General features: G+C 30.3%; 1 protein-coding gene across 1 annotated transcript; it reads right to left on the reverse strand.

Moving 5' to 3' along the window:
- Nucleotides 1-9,412: 9,412 nt before the first annotated feature.
- Nucleotides 9,413-10,837, reverse strand: LOC130813491 (uncharacterized). The gene has a single exon (XM_057679328.1). The coding sequence runs from the start codon at nt 10,835-10,837 to the stop codon at nt 9,413-9,415; it is 1,425 nt and encodes a 474-aa protein (XP_057535311.1).
- Between the last annotated feature and the right edge of the window lie 8,140 nt (nt 10,838-18,977).

The following is an 18,977-nucleotide window of genomic DNA, read 5'->3' on the forward strand; positions in this document are numbered from 1 at the left end:
GGATTTTTTTTTGGGTGTTTAAAGTGTGATTTCTGATAATTTTTGAGCGCTATGCGTAAATAAAAAACGGGCCTTGTATAATTTTGGTTTTTTTTTTTTGAAAGTTTTGGGTTTTTTTCTTCAATTATTCATCATATAAAGTCTTTTTTTTCATCACATAAATGTCAAATAAATATACAAATTTAAGATTATATAATAATTAGGTAAATAAATATAATTAAGGAAAAAAATTTTAATAATAAGGATTAGCTCATTTTAAAGATCTTTTATTAGTTGGACTCTAGACGGTTGCACTCTTAAAACTAAAAACTAAAAAAATAAAAAAAAAATTTTTTTTTAAAAAACTTGAGTGTTTGGGGGTTTGAAACCTCAAAACAAAGCAAATACTTTATTTTAGTGGCTCTATAAATAAGAGCAAGATGGTAGGGTATTGTTAATGATTATAACCTCAACTTCTAAAAATACATTGTTATTAATAATCTTGTTCTTTCAAGTGGTCCACCTCTTTTTTTTTTAAAAAAAAAAAAAAAACAATTGCTACTTGGGAAGCTATGTTTGAGGATAAAGCTAGGAACCTTAAAAATCCTATGGTGTATTTTGACGCGAGAGTAAGTATGCTTCATTTTGATTAGTTTGTTAAAATACATTCGTTTTCTTTCGAAAGCAACTGCTTTCTTATAAAATTTAATTTTAAAAAAAATTACCAACATTTCATATTTTTCCGAAAAATTATTAAATGAGATTGATTTTGCTATTTTTGGAGAAGTTTGGGAGTTCTTATTTTCTTTGGTAATATGCTAACTACTAAGTATTTCCTTTGCCAAAAATTTTATGAAAAAAAAACCCAAATATTCAAAAAAAAATACTAAGTTTGTCAAAAAAAAATTATATTAAGTTTGTTCATAAAATATTATTAATAAGATAATAAATATATGGTAGATAAATAAAGAAAGAAAATAATATAATGAATAGAGAAAAAGTAAAAGAGATAATATAATAATTATATTTTAAAAAGAAGTCATTATTAATAAGAATACGTTGAAAGATGACCTTTGAAGAGAGAGGGGGAAGATTGAGAAAAAGTCATGAATAGTGTAAGACTTTTAAAAATAGTGCATTACTCATAATGTTCTTATGTGTGGATTACACTATGCTTGTCAAACATGCAACACCACTCGAGCTCTCGATCTTGATACGACTACATTAAGAGGTTCATCGAGTGCTCGTGATGAGATAGTAAACTTAATTTAGTCGTAGTTATTGTAATAAACCCAATATCCCATTAAAAAATAAGGTTTGAATGAAGAAAGATACCATACATTCATACATATACTCCTCCAAAGAGAAGGTCAGAGTAATGTGGTCAATGTTACCCCAAATAGTGAATGCCCTGCACAGAGAGAAATATGAGTGACATCATTGCCTCAAGAGCAAAGATATATGCAAATAACATTATTATATGAGTAGTCTATCAATATAATCCTTTTTTTAAGCTAAATGTGGGGTGTCACAAGAACTGCAAAAAGAAAAGAGCTCATGTCAATCCCAGATGTAAACATGTTCTAATTAGAAAGGACTTAGTAATCTCAGTGGGTTCTATATGTTTGTTGATGCTTCATCACTTATATCTCGTTTGTCTTCAATGTGTCTCTGCAAAATTCCCTTAGCCTCTAGACTCTCCTAGATGATGGATCACGATATGTTACTCATATTTCTCTTTGTGCAGGGCTTTCACTATTTGGGGTAACATTTACCACATTACTATGACCTTCTCTCTGGAAGAGTACATGTATGAATGTATGGTATCTTTCACCATTCAAACCTTATTTTTTAATGGGGTATTGATTTTATTACTATAACTATGATTAAATTAAGTTTACTATCTCCTATATAATCACCATATATAAATCCTTCTTTCTCTTCCCATGACTCTATATTTTCAGTTATTTAAGCATCTTAACACATGTATATCTTTAGTGGTTAATCTCCTTGACATGAAATCATTTTGGCGCTCCCTACTTACTGTGTCTTGTCTGAGTTTAATTCTCCTCTCTATCACTCTTTACCACAATTTTATTATATGTCTGAAAAGTTTGATCCTTCTATAATTTTCACATACTTGCACATCGCCTTTGGTTTTTGTCGATTTCTATGATGTTAATAAGAGGTTTTTAAGTATGTTGTTTTTCTTTTTTGGTAATCTGCCAAAAAAACTCAATTTAATTGAAGCTACTATTTCTTACACATACTATAACTTTGATTAAAACCAAAGAAGTAAAATGAAAATGATAAAATTTTTGATCAAGGGACTCTATAATACATTGTATATTTGTATTATACTCGGGTTTCATGACTCGAGACCATTGAGCAAAAACTCAATGTGATATCTACTCCATAAAGATCTATTGAGCAAAGACTCCATTAAATAATATTAAAACTATTATAATCAAATATTTCATTGAATTAGTCTTGAGTTTATTTATGGTCATGACCTAGACTTTATCTTAAATTTTTATCTACATATTTAACCTAACTTTTCATCTTATCTTCACATTTCTTTTAAAATTTACCTTTATTTATAATCACATTAAAAGTAAAATATGTGGATGATAATTAAATAAGAAAAATTTAAGTCTGATGAAAAATAAAAATCGAGCAATTTTCATGAGATGAAAAAGTGTGGAAAATTTAATAATACGAAGTACAAGAAAAAGTAAGACAACTTTTATGGGACATGATGAGTAAACATCAAAATGAATTAAGCAACAAAATAATATGTCAATTGATAAAGTTATACTTCCTTCAATTCACACTGACACTTTTTTTGAATAACAAATGTGAAGAGAAAAGAAAGAAGAGGAACGAGAAGGGAGGGGAGGGAAAGGAAGAGAAGAGAAATGAAAAAAAAGTAATTGTTGTTTGTTTAGAAAAGGAAGGGAAAGGAAATAAAGACTATTCTCTTAAAATCTTTCTAACTTTGAATTGATTTATACCTTAATAACAATCATTTATCTAATCCCTCCAAATTCCTCCTCTTCAAATTCCTTCCCTCTCATTTTATTATTTAAACAAATGATTCATCATCCCTCCAAATCCTCTCCCTTCCTTTCTCTTCATTTCCTTCCACCAAACATAGTGTAATTGTCTGATTTAGTGTTTATACTCTACACAAATCAATAACTTTATTCTAAATATTTTTAATTATATACTTTATCCGTTTTTTCAGTTACACCCAAGCCCATTTTAACCATTTCATATTTTGTATATTGCGGCTAGTATGCAAAAAAAAAAACATAGGGGATCTTGTTTTAGTCGTCTCGACACATATTTTCATGATATCAAATTATTATAATTTTTAGTTGTGTATAACTCGAGATACAATCGATTAAAAAAGCATAAAAAGCTAATTTAGGTACAAATATTAATAAAATTTACATTGAGACGAATTAAATAGATCGTAATTGATTATGTTTTGACATGTAAATCTTCTATAACTATTACTAAAACAAAACACTGTTAATATCATCATTATTTAAAGTTGCGTATGTGTAAAAATCTCAACAAAAAATTTTCCTCCAACACTCAATGATGATGTCATTGCTATTATGACTATTATTTATATCTTTGACTTTATTGCTTACTAACTATGACTATAATCAATAAAATATACTAATAAAGAAACGACTTTGACACTCGTCACACTATTATTAAAAAAATTTTCGCCATTGTTCTATTATGACATGAAACTATTGATATTTGATTTGATATTTAGGAAAACAATTAACCTATCAAAACAAGAAATATTTGTTGATTAATTATAACTATATGTGATGATCTATTGAAATACTATATTTTCTTATGTAAACCAAAAAAATAATATACATGTAAATCTTTATTTTTAACTTAGATAATAAATTATTATCATATAATGAATAAGCTAACTAATTTGGCTATTTTTTCAACTAAATCCTTCATCCTATCTATCATAGTTGAAGATTTTATTAATTTTGTTTGTCACAAAATTATCAATAATTATTATGAGCATATGTTTTAATATTGTTGTATAGTAAATTATATATTCACTTTGATAATGATAATATCATAACAAATTTAAAGATTTAATTAATAATTAAGTTTATGTTGCAAATGAATTAATTTTATAAAATAATATCATTATTCATATCGGTAAATATTTATAACATCCGTGTTTTACACGGGATCTAGTATTATCTATATTGGTAAATTTTATAGTTTTTAAGTCACTTCATTAACGTACTAGAAAACAATTTTTTTTTCAGTTATTTATAAAATCTTTTTAATTTTATTTGTTAAATGAGTTTTATTTAGAGTATTGGACATTTTAAGATGGTTGAAACATTATATACTTTTATTAGAATGTTTTTATTATTTATTAAATTTTATCTAGTGTATGGGATATTTTGAGATGGTTGAAACATAATATACTTATATTTTTTATGACAAAAATTATTTTTCATTTAAATTTTTATAAAATAATTTTACATATTTATATGTTAGATTTGATTTTGAAATGTGTTATTAATAGTTGTAATATTTTATATAAATTAATGTAATGTTTATTTTTATTAGCATAAATAGGTATGTTATTTTTTATTAATAAAACTCATAATTTTATATTATATACTCCAGGTAAATAAAATTATATCAAATATATAATCAAATTTTTTGTCTTTTACTGTGATTTATCTGTCATAAACTAAATTTTCACAAATGATCTGCATGCATAATCTAAAATATGATACAAATTTTACAATGTATGTAATGTATATAATTATTCACGGTCAAATGAAATATTTATTTCTTAAAACTTTAATATCTTATCTTATACATATATATATCAAAATATTTAATAAAACTGTGCCCCACGGGTAGGATCTAGTTAAGAATAAAGTACAACTAAAAATTGATCACTAAATAATATTAAAAAATTAAATGAAATAATTATTCAGAAAGGAGTATTAATTAATAGACTATAAAATATTTCTTCTAGATTCATGTAACTATAATACTTGTTTTTACCGTTTGTTTTGTTGACAAAAGAAAAACAAAAACATTTTCATTAACACAATTAGAAAACAATATATTTTATGAAGTACTCCACTTATCTCAATTATTTTATATTAATTTTCATTTTAATCTGTTACACTTATTTTGCATTATTTTTATTTTGGTACAGAGAGAGTAATACTATTGCGATTTTTATGTACTTCCTCCTATTTATCTTAATAGTCCTGTTTGATAAGGCTTATTTGCCAATGTAATAATTCTATTATTAATATCTTTAATTATACATAATTAAAATTAAAAAAAATTAATATTAATAATCTTTATATTAAAATGAATCAAACAAGATATATTTGTAGTTTCAGCTTATGAACTTATAAATTAAGAATAAAATACAATTTAAAAATTATTGATAAATAGTATAACAAACAAATGGTATTATTAGGGTAAATAGGAGGAAGTATTATTTCATTTCTAGTTTCAACGCAGTAGGAAACAATGAAATTTGGGACTTGTGTAATTCGTAATGTGTCGAAGTATCTACCATGTCGATTGAACAATAATAGAGATGAACACTAAATTCCATGTAGCCTTATAGTTTCTGTTGAAAAATATTACTCCATTGTTTATCCAAAAATGTATGAGAAACTCAAAACGCATGTAAATATGTAGGGGTGTTCGATTTTTGAAAATCCGGTCTGGATATCCAATTTTCGAATAAAAATAAATGATATTAATATTTATAATAAAATTAATTTTAATTTTTCGATTCGGAAACACACTCTTATTACTTAGGGTATATCACTTAACAACAAGTGTGATGAATTATAAGCTTTGGAAGTTCTAACAAAAGTTAATTACTTTTGTTGAAATGACACAAGTGAAAGAGAAAGAACAAGAATGAGATTTCAGAATTTGGTGCAGTTAACCTCCTTCCTCAAGCCCCTATTTATACTACTCCAAGTATAGCTATGGGTCATGGCACATTCAATCACCCATTGATGACCAATCTTAATGGCCTCCATTCAATATCATTAACAAGATATTCACGAGCATTATTCCTCCCAATTACTCTTTTGTAACTCCAAAAATAATATGAAATAAGTAAGGGAATCCTATGCAATCAACTCAAAGAAAAAGTAAAGACTTAACTGTCATATCAGAACAAAAAGCCGCATCGGCTTTTGCTCCATTCCCATGAAAGCCGACTTAGCTTTTCCTATTGACAAAATCAATATTCTAGAACCTAAAGTCGAGTCGGCTTTTCTTATTGACTCGGTTTTCCAATTTTTTTTTTGTCCTATCCTTCTAACCCCTTTTGGACCTTGTATTTTAATATACATTATCCCACTAATGTTGTAGTACTTTGATGATTATATACTTAGGATTATTAGAAAATAAATGTTCAACAATGACTTGGCGAGGACCAAGAGATTGCCAAAAGATATTGCAAGATGGCAAAGAAAATGGACGGTTGCTAAGTGTGGCGACGCCATGGATTTAAATAGCAAGGAGAAAATGGATCTCATCGGTCCATCGCGAAAGCCATTTAGCATCCGCTAGAAACACGAATTGTGGCCATCGCGTTTTTTAGTGCTACATGAACAATAACCTTAATACCTTAACGACCCGTTTGGTTAGTAGTATTTAATGGTGGTAATGAGAATAATTTATAGTGTTAAATTTCATCAAAAGTTCTATGTCATTCACATGGTAATGAAACTTTGAGCACAAAAAAGGTTTTTTGTTTACAAATTTCTATTACCCTCTAATACCATCTCGCCTAAAGTAATGCGATGGAATGATTTTTATGAAGAAAATGAGATAACTAAAGTTGGACAAACATGATCATCAATATAGTCAAGAGATATTTCAACCAAATTTAATTTAATTTTCATTCTCATTGCCACCGTCACTACAAGAAAACTTGTTTTTAGCAACAGAAAAAGTCGTTGCTAAAAACCTGATTTCGTTGCTAAAAATGTTTTTTGCAACTAATTCCATTGTTGCGGGTACAACCGTAGCTAAAGGTTTTAGCAACGACTATGGTGGTTGCAAAAGGTATCTGTTTTTTGCAACGAGATCTATTGTTGCAAAAGAAGTATCGTTGCAATTCCTTCGAACGTTTTTAGCAACAAAAAAGCTTGTTGCCAAATTTTCTGCATTTTTAGCTACAACTGTTTTCGTTGTTAAATTTCTGTTTTTCATAACAATTCAAGTTGTTGCAATACATGATAGTCAATCTTTTGCAACGACTTTACTGTAGGGAAAACAATTAAGTAAAATTTTTTATTAATGTTTTTAGCAATAACTATTACCGTTGCAAAAAATATACACATTTTTCGCAACGACTTTGTTATCTTTTGAAACAACCTACAATCTATACATAAGTTAGACAATTAAAATAATAAATAATTTATAACCAACTAAACTAATATCACCGATTATCATTATATATTAATTCGTATCCCAAAATATCACACGTCCCAAATATTATCGTGTGTCAAAAATATACGTAATTCATATACATGTAACGGATCGGATAACCAATTTTCCAAAATAATTCTCCTACCATATACAAGTTTTCATGCAAAAATTTACAAGTGATAGGCACTTTGAAAAAGTCCAAAAATTTACATGTGCACATATAGCTACTTCATAACCCAAAACATCGCGCATCCAAAATGCTTGTAGCTACACCAACTTTGTCATTGAGTACCAAAAATTTCCAACGAAGATACGTTTGCCTACACCAAATAATTTTGTTAGTAATTAAGAATCAAATGAGCCCCAATATTGAGTATTCACAATCAAACCATCCCTGCACTTTTTGTTGAGACATAATAAGCAAAGCATTTAGCATGATATTCACTAACAAAAGCATTACGTGTATAGAGAAAACATTTAGAATTTACCATCAAATTCACAATCAAACCATGACAATTCCAACTCAAACATAGCATGAAGCATATGCCAAAGACTAGAACCCATGACAACAAAATCCAACATAAGCACCAATACTCCTAATTGGACTAAAATGCCAATCAGCTAATGCCATTGTAACTAAAACCACAACACAAGCCACCAATACTCCTAATTGGACTAAAATGCCAACCAGCTAATGCCATTGTAACTAAAACTACAACACAAGCCACCAATACTCCTAATTGGACTAAAATGCCAACCAGCTAATGCCATTGTAACTAAAACCACAACACGAGCCACCAATATTCCTAATTGGACTAAAATGCCAACCAGCTAATGCCATTGTATCTAAAATTACAACACAAGCCGTCAATACTCCTAATTAGACGCAAAAAATAGGCCAAGTATATATTAAAAACATGTCTTTTTAGCATGTTGTAAGCCTAAGTATATCTTAATAAAATGCAAAAGAAAGCATCATTTACCTAATAAGCATTCATGACAATCATTGAACTTCTTTATTCTGTAGCTGTTGTAAGATGTTTTGTTTCATCGATTCAATTGCTTCTTCTTGTTGTGCCTTATATTCTTCAAATTGTCGTTGTTGTAGCAACTGACTTTCCATCAAATCTTTAATTTGTTGTTGTTGCTCTTGAATTTTCTCTTGTTGTTGCTCCACAATCTTACGTTGTTCTATTTGTGCTTTGTCTTTAGAATATGCACGTATCCATGTCCCTTTTCCACGTACATCCACCGATATCGAACTGGTCCAACAATTTTTGCCTCAGTTGCCAAATGTACAACTAAATGCACCATAACATCAAAAAAAGCCGGTGGAAATATCATTTCCAACTTGCATAAGGTGTAAGGAATTTTTTTTTCAAGTTCTTCCAATTGACCAACACTTATGTTTTTAGAGCAAAGGTCTCGAAAAAAAAAACTTAGTTCAACCAAAGGGTCATAAACCTCTTTAGGTAAAAACCCACGAAGTGCAAGGGGAAGCAACTGCTCCATAAAAACATGATGGTCATGGCTCTTCAAACATGATATCTTTTTTCCATTATCTTTAACACAACGAGAAATGTTTGATAGATATCCATCGGGAGATTTCATTTTTGCAAACATACGACATATAGCAACCTTAGCATCTGACCTTAATGTATATATAGCAATAGGAACACGCACCTTACCATCAACCACTTTAGGATGCAACTTATCTCTGATTATCATCTTCACCAAATCCAATCGAGCCTTCAAAGTATCTTTGTTTTTGCCTTGTATGCTCATTAAAGTACCCAAGATATTATCAGAGACATTTTTCTCAATATGCATAACATCCAAGTTATGACAAATTTTTAATTTCCTCCAATACGGCAAGGTAAAGAAAATGCTTTTCTTTTTCCACCAAACAAGCTATTAGAAGCATCCCTTTTTCTTTTGTTCCCTACAATCTTCCATATTTTGCTTGTGAGAATCGGCTATAATGTTGTAATACATCATCCCCACTCAATGGAACTGGTGCAACACCTTTTTCAATTTTACCGTCAAAAGAATTGGCATCATTTCTCCACTTATGATTCATTGGAAGCCAACGTCGATGCCCTAAATAACCACCCTTATGCATCAACAAAGTCCGTTTAGTTTCCTTATGACAACATGAACAAGCGTAATAACCTTTGGTAGACCATCCAGACAAATCTGCATACGCAGGAAAGTCATTGATAGTCCACAGTAGTGATGCACGCAAGATGAAATTTGTTTTAGAGTAAGCATCATAGGTTTCAACACCAACCTCCCACAACTCCTTTAACTCCTCAATAAGTGGTTGGAGGTAGACGTCCATATTAATTCCAGGACTTGTTGGACCTGGTACTAGTAAAGATAGCATAAATGAATAAGGTTTCATGCATAACCAAGGAGGAAAATTATAAGGGATAAGAACCACTGGCCATATGCTATGTTGTGAATTATTGAAAGGCTGAAAGCCATCACAAGCTAGTCCAGGTCTAACATTTCGCACATCTTTAGCAAATTCACTATACTCTTCATCAAATGATTTCCATGCAAAGGAGTCAGATGGATGTCTCATTGTATCATCCAACCCACTCGCATTGTTATCCTCCAAAAAGGTATCATCCTCCTCTTCCCTAGAAAGGGCATCATCATCTATAATCCTATCACAATCATTCACTTTAGTAGCATCCCTTTCTTTGTGCCAACACATGTCTTTGGATGTCTTTCTACACATGTACAACCTTTGTAGCCTAGGCTTCAATGGAAAATATCTTAGCACTTTTCTAGAATCCTTTACCCCCTTAGAAGAGCCTTCCTTTTCTTGTTTCCACCTTGATAAACCACAAGTGGGACACTCAATCAATTTATCATGCTCTTTCCAATAAAGAATACAATCATTTTCACAAGCATCAATCTTATAATAATCAAGGCCCAAGTCTTTAATGAGTTTCTTAGCCTCGTAATAAGAAGTTGGAAGGTAAGCGCCATAGCCTTGACGTTCTAATTGGAGTAAACTATCAAAAGACTTATCAGACCAATTATTCAAAACCTTTAAATGAAAAAATTTAACAATATGTGACAACTTAGACATTGTTGTGCCATGTATTGTTAATGGTTCTTGGTACTCCTCTAAAAGTTTGAAAAACTTTTTTGCATTTGCATTAGGTTTCTCATACTCCTCAACATTATTTAAAGCCTCTTCAGCACTCCCAACATTCATAGCACCAAATCCACATGCATCTTGCAACATTGTGAAACCATTATCAATGTCATTCGACTCATCAACATCATCCCCATAAATTGATTCAACTAATTCTTCCTCGTGAAGTTCCCAAAAAGTGTACTTCTCATACATTCCTCCCTTAAGCAAGTCGAATCTTACATCACATTTTGTTTTAAGAAATATATATTGCGACAACTATTACAAGGGCACCTAATAGTAGTACTATCTCGATCATCTTCTCTTACTTTGGAAAGAGCAAAATTTAGAAACTCATCAACACCATTTACATAATCAATAGATGAACGATCTTTTACTTTGACCATGCCTTATTCAAAATCATTTCCTATATTTAAACTTTATAGTAATTAGATTATATAACATTCAATAATATCACCAAGAACTCCTCATAATATTGTTAACAGTTAATACAAGAACAAGAACAATTTAACAACTTGTAGAACAATTTAATTTCGAGTTGTTTGAAGAACAATTTAACGATTCAAAAAGAACAAGAATAATTTAAATTTTTGAAAGAAACACAAGAACAGTTTTAACAACTTGAATAACAATTTAACCACTATGTGAAAGAGAATTTTAACTCTAAGTTGTTTGAAGAACAATTTAACAATAAAAACAAGAACAAAGATTACCATTTGTTCCAATGTATGCATGACAAATCAAGATTTATTCTTATCGATACTATATTAATGATTATAAAGCACGAAAAAATTGATATAGATTAGTCTTTAATTACAACTAACAAAGAAAATATGTCTTTTAAAAAATAACTTAATAGTTTTTCACTTTAAAATCAGGATTCAAACTATTAGAGTATCTCTTAAATCCAATATGATCGATACTCATGATTCACAATCATGCTAACTAACGCATTTCTAGATCACAAAACCTCAATGATATTAAAAAGAATTGATAATTAAACATTTAGTATGGTATGATCTCAAAAATGCAACATAACAGCATACAGAATTTGAGTTTCCACTTCAAGAGATAATTAGATAATATAAAAGGATACACAACAATATATACAGGCATTGAACAGTCTAGGCATCCAACAACCTAAGGTGATTTATAAATTAAATAAACAACCTGGAATATAAGAAAGTATATTCAAAGAGCAAAATTTTCTAATGAGCATATGGTAATGAACTACCATCATTCAACCTACATTTTGCAATTTGCAAGTTGCTACAACATTTCCAGGGACGAAGGAACAAATACAAATTATATCAAATTTAATTATATCAACATTTCCAGGGACGAAGCAATTCTAACGAGCATATGGTAATGAACTACCATCTTTCAATTTTTGTTTTACAGAATTTCATGACAAATAATAGGCAAGACATACTTACTCTCAATTACATCATCCAACATCAAAATGTGCTCATTTCAAAGAAAACAGATACAAATTACCCAGAAAAAATATGAACAAAAGTAAAATTACCTGATAATTACAACAAATTACTCGGAAGCGTTCGTTAATGGTAGGCACGACGAAGGGACGAAGGCACGAAGCGTTCGTTAATGGCAGATACGATGAAGCTTTCGTCAATGGCAGATACGATTGGAATTGCACTGAGAAAATACACATACATTAATCTGATAATTACAACAAAGCTCAAGAAATTCAAAGAACAACCCATAAATTGAAAGCAACAAGAAACAAGAACAACAAATTCAAAGAAACAAAAAGGCAAAAAAAACCAACAACCTGTCGTGGGTTATTTGAAGGCGGTAGCACCGGTGTGCTGAAGGCGGCTGGTACTCCGGCGTGCAGGCGGCAGAAGCTCCGGTGTATAGGCGGCAATCGCTAAGCAACGGTGTGCGGGAATAGGGTTTGTGATGGAATCGGGTTGTGAGGGAATGGGGTACGGGTTTTGAAAATGCGTGGGAGGGAAATGGGGATTGTGAGGGATTGGACTTTTGATTTTGAGAGGGAAATAAAAAAAAAAATATTAGTATAAGGGTTTTTGCAACGACTTTATTGTATCTGTACATTTAAATATTTTTTGCAACAATATATACAGTTACGAATTATTTATTTAATTTTACAACTAAATTGTTTGTTGCAAAAAATTGGGTTATACCGGGAAATTATTTTAAGGGGTGGGAAAGTTTATTTTTTTTATGGCAACGATTATTTAGCAACAACAACGGATTTTGCAACAACTTGTATTTTTCGCACCGAAAAAAATATAGTCGTTGCTAAAACTTGTTGCTAAAAACAAGTTTTCTTGTAGTGCGTATATTACCATCTACCAAATAAACAATGATGACACTATATAACCCAGTTTCAACATGAACTCGGCCTCATGAATCGTAATTCTCAATCACTTTTTCATTTTATTTGTTCCTCCATTGATATCTAGAGATTTTTACTGAAACAATTTGGTTCTATAATACAAAAAGATGGTCAAAAATTTGAATGGAAAGCAAAGATTTCATACATACATTATTTAATACTCCTAGATGTATTCTCTTGAATGGGCTTAGCACAAGTGATTTTTTGACATAAACTATTACAATAGTTTAGAATCGGATCATTTCTCAATTAGAATAAGTATTACTTTTTCTCAATTAGAATAAGTATTACTTTTCTTAAGTATAATTTTGAATTCGAGTCCCATCTAACTATAATTTGATATTTCTAATTTTCATATTTGCATCATATTTAATTTTGATAATTGTAATTAAATTGACAAAATAATATGCATTACTAATTGTAAAATTTCTATTATACTTCCTCTGTTTCAAAATACTTGCAACATTTACATTTTCACGCAGTCTAATACACTAATTCAATTTTTAATCTCTTAAATTATATATAATAAAAATTTATAAAATTTTGATATTAACAATCTTTGCATTCAGACGAATTAAATAAGATTTCATTTGATTATATTTCTAGAATAAATACTATTTAAGAGTGATAAATGAATAATACAACGAGTAATTTGGATCCGAGGAAATACAATATTAACTTTATTATTGATTTTGACTTTGACTTTTAAACACACTCAATTTAATGTGTAGATTTGCTACTTCCTGTATCTGACTATTAATCATATACATTTTCTATTCTATAATACAACGGATTAAATTCGCAATCCTTAAACCAATTACTTTATCCGAAGTCAATTACTCATTGCATACTTTATTTTATTTTATTTTTCTTAAGTTTTTTTTTTTATAAAATCATTATAATGTTTTTTATTAAATGAGTATATGATATTTTTAGATGGTTAACATAAAGTCGTAAATTTGTTACTTCTTTGTTTATACAAATATATCAGAAATTTTAATAAAGCCATGCATCACACGGGCATTATTTAGTAGTGGAACTAATATAATTATATTATAAGTCCAATTAAATGCCTCCAAGATTTTGATGAATCATTACCATGATCATAAGCTTTGCTTGGTGAAACATTACTTTGGTTCATAAGCTTTGCTTGGTGAAACATTACTTTGATTCATAAGCTTTACTTGGTGAAACACTTTTGTTTCAAAAGTAGGTATTACTTAATGCATTGTTCTATAAATAGAGGTTCCATGACAAGAGACATGTCATCCCATTTTTCATATCATTTATGATTTCTCTTTAAGAATACTCTCATTCTTGTTCTTCCTTTCGTGAGATAATATTGAGAGAGTAATTAACTTTTAATATCATCAAGGTTAATAACTCACTACAACATTATTATTGCAGTTTCCTTGTGCTACGATTTTGTTGTATAGATTGTAATATCATTTATCATCCCAAACACCTTTGTGGGACAAATATCACAATAGAAAAGTGCATGAATGCATCCTACTCATATCAAGTTTTCGAGCGATTTCTTTGATTGTCACAACCTTATCTTCGTGGTGTTCAATTGGTGATTTACAAAGTAAGGAGTTTCATTTGTATTTGCATTATATTTTCAATAGTGTCCACCTTGATTTTTACAATTTAAGGTTAAAACAATAACTTTAATAGGTTAACAACTTAAGGTTAAAACAACGACTTTATAGGTTGAAATGCCAACTCTAGATACCAATTTCAATAGCTTATAACACCAACTTCAATAAGTTATAACACCAACTACAATAGGTTCTAACACCAACTTTAAATATGTTCAAATGCGCGCGTCAGTTTTTAGATTTTCTCTTTTCTTCAATTGTTTGGCTGGGCTTGGAGAGTCGTCTCATATAAAGGCGGTCTCTCAGGAGAGTTGCTGCATGTTGATAAGCTGACGAACGGAACTTATTAGTCCCACGTGTGAAAGACAACGATAAAATAACAATAGTCTTAATATCAGAAAATTAGAAGATATTTCTAATCAATAACCGTGATTTGTAAATCACCATAAAAAGCCAAAAATTATAATAGTAAAATAAGTTTCTCAAAAAAATAATAGTCTAATAAACAAAACAAAAAATGCAAATTAAAATCATAAAAATCCTGCCCTATCAAATCCAGGCTTGACCCTGAGGGTAGGCCAATGGTGTCGCTGCCTAGGTGCTAAGCTAAAAGTGTAGAAATGTAATTATAGAAAGGGCCCATCATAAAGGATAAAAAATAGTAGTAATATAGTAATGAGATAGATTAAATCAGGAAATTAATTAAACGGGAAACAAACCCATTATGCCCGTACATACAATTCCCTTAAATCCCCAATTTCCTCAAATTAATTGCTTCAATTACCAAATTCCTTCTACCTTCTTAAAGTAATCCCCAAACTTAAGTCTCCAAAGTTTGATGACCAACATTTAAGGTATTATTTTCCCCTTTTTTTCCGTCAGTCTTCTCTGCTAATTTTCCCATTACTTGCAAAATGATAATACTATGGTGATTATTATTGCTACCATAGATGTGATTGCAAGAAAAAAAAAGCTAGGATAGTTAATTGTGTTTGTGGGAAGGAGAAGAAGTGCAGCTTTAAGGTTCATACAATTAAGATAAAGGAAGAAGAGACTTTCAAATTAGGAAATACATTCATAATTACAGTTGTGGTCACCAACATCACAATAACAAGGTTAGTGCATTATATCTAGCCGAGAAGTAGAGAATTAGAGAGAGAATTCTTGTTAGGATTTGAAGGCTTTTCAAAAAAGGTTGAATAGGAAATTAGGTTGTGAGGTTAAATATTCTAAGTGTTATATGACAAAGAAAATTTCTATGAAGTTAATTTTTGGAGATGCAAATGAGAAGTATGGTAAAGTATGGAATTATGTAGAGCTATTAGGAATTACAGTCTAGCTAGTACAGCTATAGTCAAGTGCATAAGGATTGAGAACCCACACCACTCTTCCAAATAATGTACGTGTGTCTGCAAGCATGCAAAGAAAGATGTATGGCTGGGTGTATGTCAATTCTAGGAGTTGATGGAGCTCATTTGAAGGGTTAATTCCCTGGCATTTTGTTGACAACTATTGGAAAAGATAGAACTAACAGCATCTTCCTAATTGCTTGGGCTGTTGTTGAGACGGAGAATAAGGAGGCATGTAAATGGTTTTTGCAGCTATTAACTGAGGATTTGAATTTTGTTGCATCATCAACAAACTGGGTAAAAGAAAGGGGAGAGTTTGTTACTTTCATTAGTGATAGGAAAAAGGTATATCAATTCAAGCTTGTTAACTTCTTATACATAGGCTGCCATTTGATCAATTTGTCTCTTATTTATGATTTTGCAGGGACTTTTGGAGGCTTTTCGTTTAGTTGTTCCATAAGCTGAGATAAGATCTTGTTGTAGGCACATTTCGGAAAATTTCAAAATAAAGTTTGCTAGATAATTATTTAGGCAACACTTTTGGAGTGCAGCCAAACCGTTCAACGAGGTATGGCTTGTCATAAATTTCTTCATTACACTGATTCCTTTTCATACACTATTTGATAAACTTTTATTTTTCTTTGACACTCAACTTATGATCAAGAAATGAATGCAATAAAAAATATTTCTGTTGATGCAATTGAAAACCTAAATGCAATTCCTCCCCCTATCATTAGTCTAGACATGCCTTCCCAAGTAGGAGCAAATCCGGTATGTTATTGAGTAACTGTTGTGAGTCATTCAAAAATGTGCTAAGGGAGACAAGGGAAAAGCCAATAATTTCATTGAGGGAGTGGAAAGGAGGTATGTGATGCAGAGGAGTGCAGCTAGAGGGAGGGGCTAAGTAAGTTTCAGGGGGTTGTTATCCCATCTGTGGTGAAATTAATTGAAAAAAAAATGCAAATTCATATCATGGTATTTGAGGTTGATCATGACAAGTTGACAAATAAGACTTGTGATTGTGGTAGGTGGACCCTAATTAGAATCCCTTGCAAGCATGCTATTTCTTGCATTATGAGTAGGAAATTAGACTACACATAATTTTTCCATGAGGTTTACCATGTCAAGACATATGCCAAGTTTATAGTAGTGCAATAACCCTCCTAGACCCCCTTCCTTAATGAAGAAGTCAAAGGGAGGAAGGCTTGAGAAGGATTCAGTGCCTTCATTATCAACTACACCAAATTCAATTTCAACAACACCTAATCCAACAACCCGACCTACAACTGCAAGCTCAATTCCTCTTGTAACTGCAAGCTCAACCCCAATGGCACCTATTGCCATTGCAAGCTCTACGGCCCCTGTAAACAATGCTGCCACTTCAGTTCAAACAATGGCTGCACCACTTAACTCACTCTCAAAAGGAGGTAGAAAGAAATCTTGTGTATACAGATACAAAAAGAAAGGAGCGAAATTTGCAACCTCTAAGCTGATTCAACCCAAGCATCTTCAAGTTCTCAAAATCAAAGTAGAATGTAGTTGTAATCTATGTAATGAAGAGTTAGTGCTTTTCTTAGTTAAGTTACAGAACAATTATTTTGTGAACAATGTCATCAGTTGCTCATTGTGATATATAGGAGTAAAATTTCATATATATTGAAGTTAAATAAGTAACAACAAAATCAGCCTCTTCATTCACCATAATCATGTTTACAAAAACATTCAAACATCAATTATATACCCTAATCACTAATACATAACTTTAATTATTACAAAACAGTTTGAAAGTTACATAACCTTAAATAATACAGCCAACACCAACAAAAATTAAAAGAACAAACCCTAATACAAAGCTTGCAATCTCTTTTCCATGTTTCCTCTCATTTATCAATTTCTTCTTAATCCTTCTAAGTTCTAAAATTGCTTGTTCCTTCTCATGTTCCAAACAACAAACTCTTGCAGTCAAAATCTTATTTCAGTTGATAAATGTCGCTTCTCCTCAACAAGTGTGTTCGTCACTTCTCTTTGTCAATCAACCATTTCAGGTTCATCAATCCATTTGAACTTGTTGCATTCCCTCCAATTGGTATCGTGATCAAAAAATTTGCAAGTTATAAAACATCTTCCAGGATTTTTCTTAGTCCACGAAATTCTCTTTGCAAAAGGAACTCCACACCCACATCTATCGAGCTTTTGGAAGGAGAAGACATAATTCAATTTGGGGAAAGAATTAGGGTTCTTAAAAATTAAAGTGAAAGGAGAAAGAATAAGAATAAATCTTGTCTTAAAAGAGGAACAAATGCTAATTTAAGTAACTCACGTGACCCCACATGCTGGTCAAAATAAAATTTTAACGGTTAATATACAAAAAACGCTAACGGGTAGTCATCCACGAATGTTTATGTCATTTAAGGTAGCTTTTTGCAAAGAAAGTTAGTAGATAGGGTTTTTTTTGCAAAATGTGCTATAGATTATGTGGTTTTTTGTAAATTTTCCTAAAGGTAATAAAGTAAAACATACATATTATAAATAGAAATGAGATTAATAGGTGACTTAACCCTATTTAGAAATAAGACTAATAGGGAGAATAGGAGAAAATATTAAAAGTTGAGATTATTCATAGTAAATAATTTAATGTTGAAGTTATTAATTTTAAATTTTTCTAACAATCTCCCAACAGTGGATTTTTTAATTAAAATATCTAAAGCTCTAATTCAATTTTCTATAATTTATAAAAAAAAAACATAAATTCAAAAATTTTATTGATAAAAGTTTTTTTAAAAAAATAAGTAAATTTATATCCTTCATTTCTTTAGGAAGGGTCTGGAGTGTGGACCCAAATTTCTCGCAAAAGTTGATTTTGTGTTTTCTCCTGGTCCGCATATGCCCTTTGAAATTTCATCCACTACTTAGTTTATTGATTGATAATACTCTATTATATTATATTTGTACATGTTTTACGAGATTTTACAATTTTATTTTTGATATAGTTAACACTT

Source organism: Amaranthus tricolor, chromosome 5, assembly GCF_026212465.1.
Source record: "Amaranthus tricolor cultivar Red isolate AtriRed21 chromosome 5, ASM2621246v1, whole genome shotgun sequence".
Classification (NCBI taxonomy): Eukaryota; Viridiplantae; Streptophyta; class Magnoliopsida; order Caryophyllales; family Amaranthaceae; genus Amaranthus; species Amaranthus tricolor.

Coding starts and splice junctions, on each gene's coding strand:
- LOC130813491 (XM_057679328.1), bottom strand. CDS start 10,837: ATGTATGAGAAGTACACTTTTTGGGAACTTCACGAGGAAGAATTAGTT.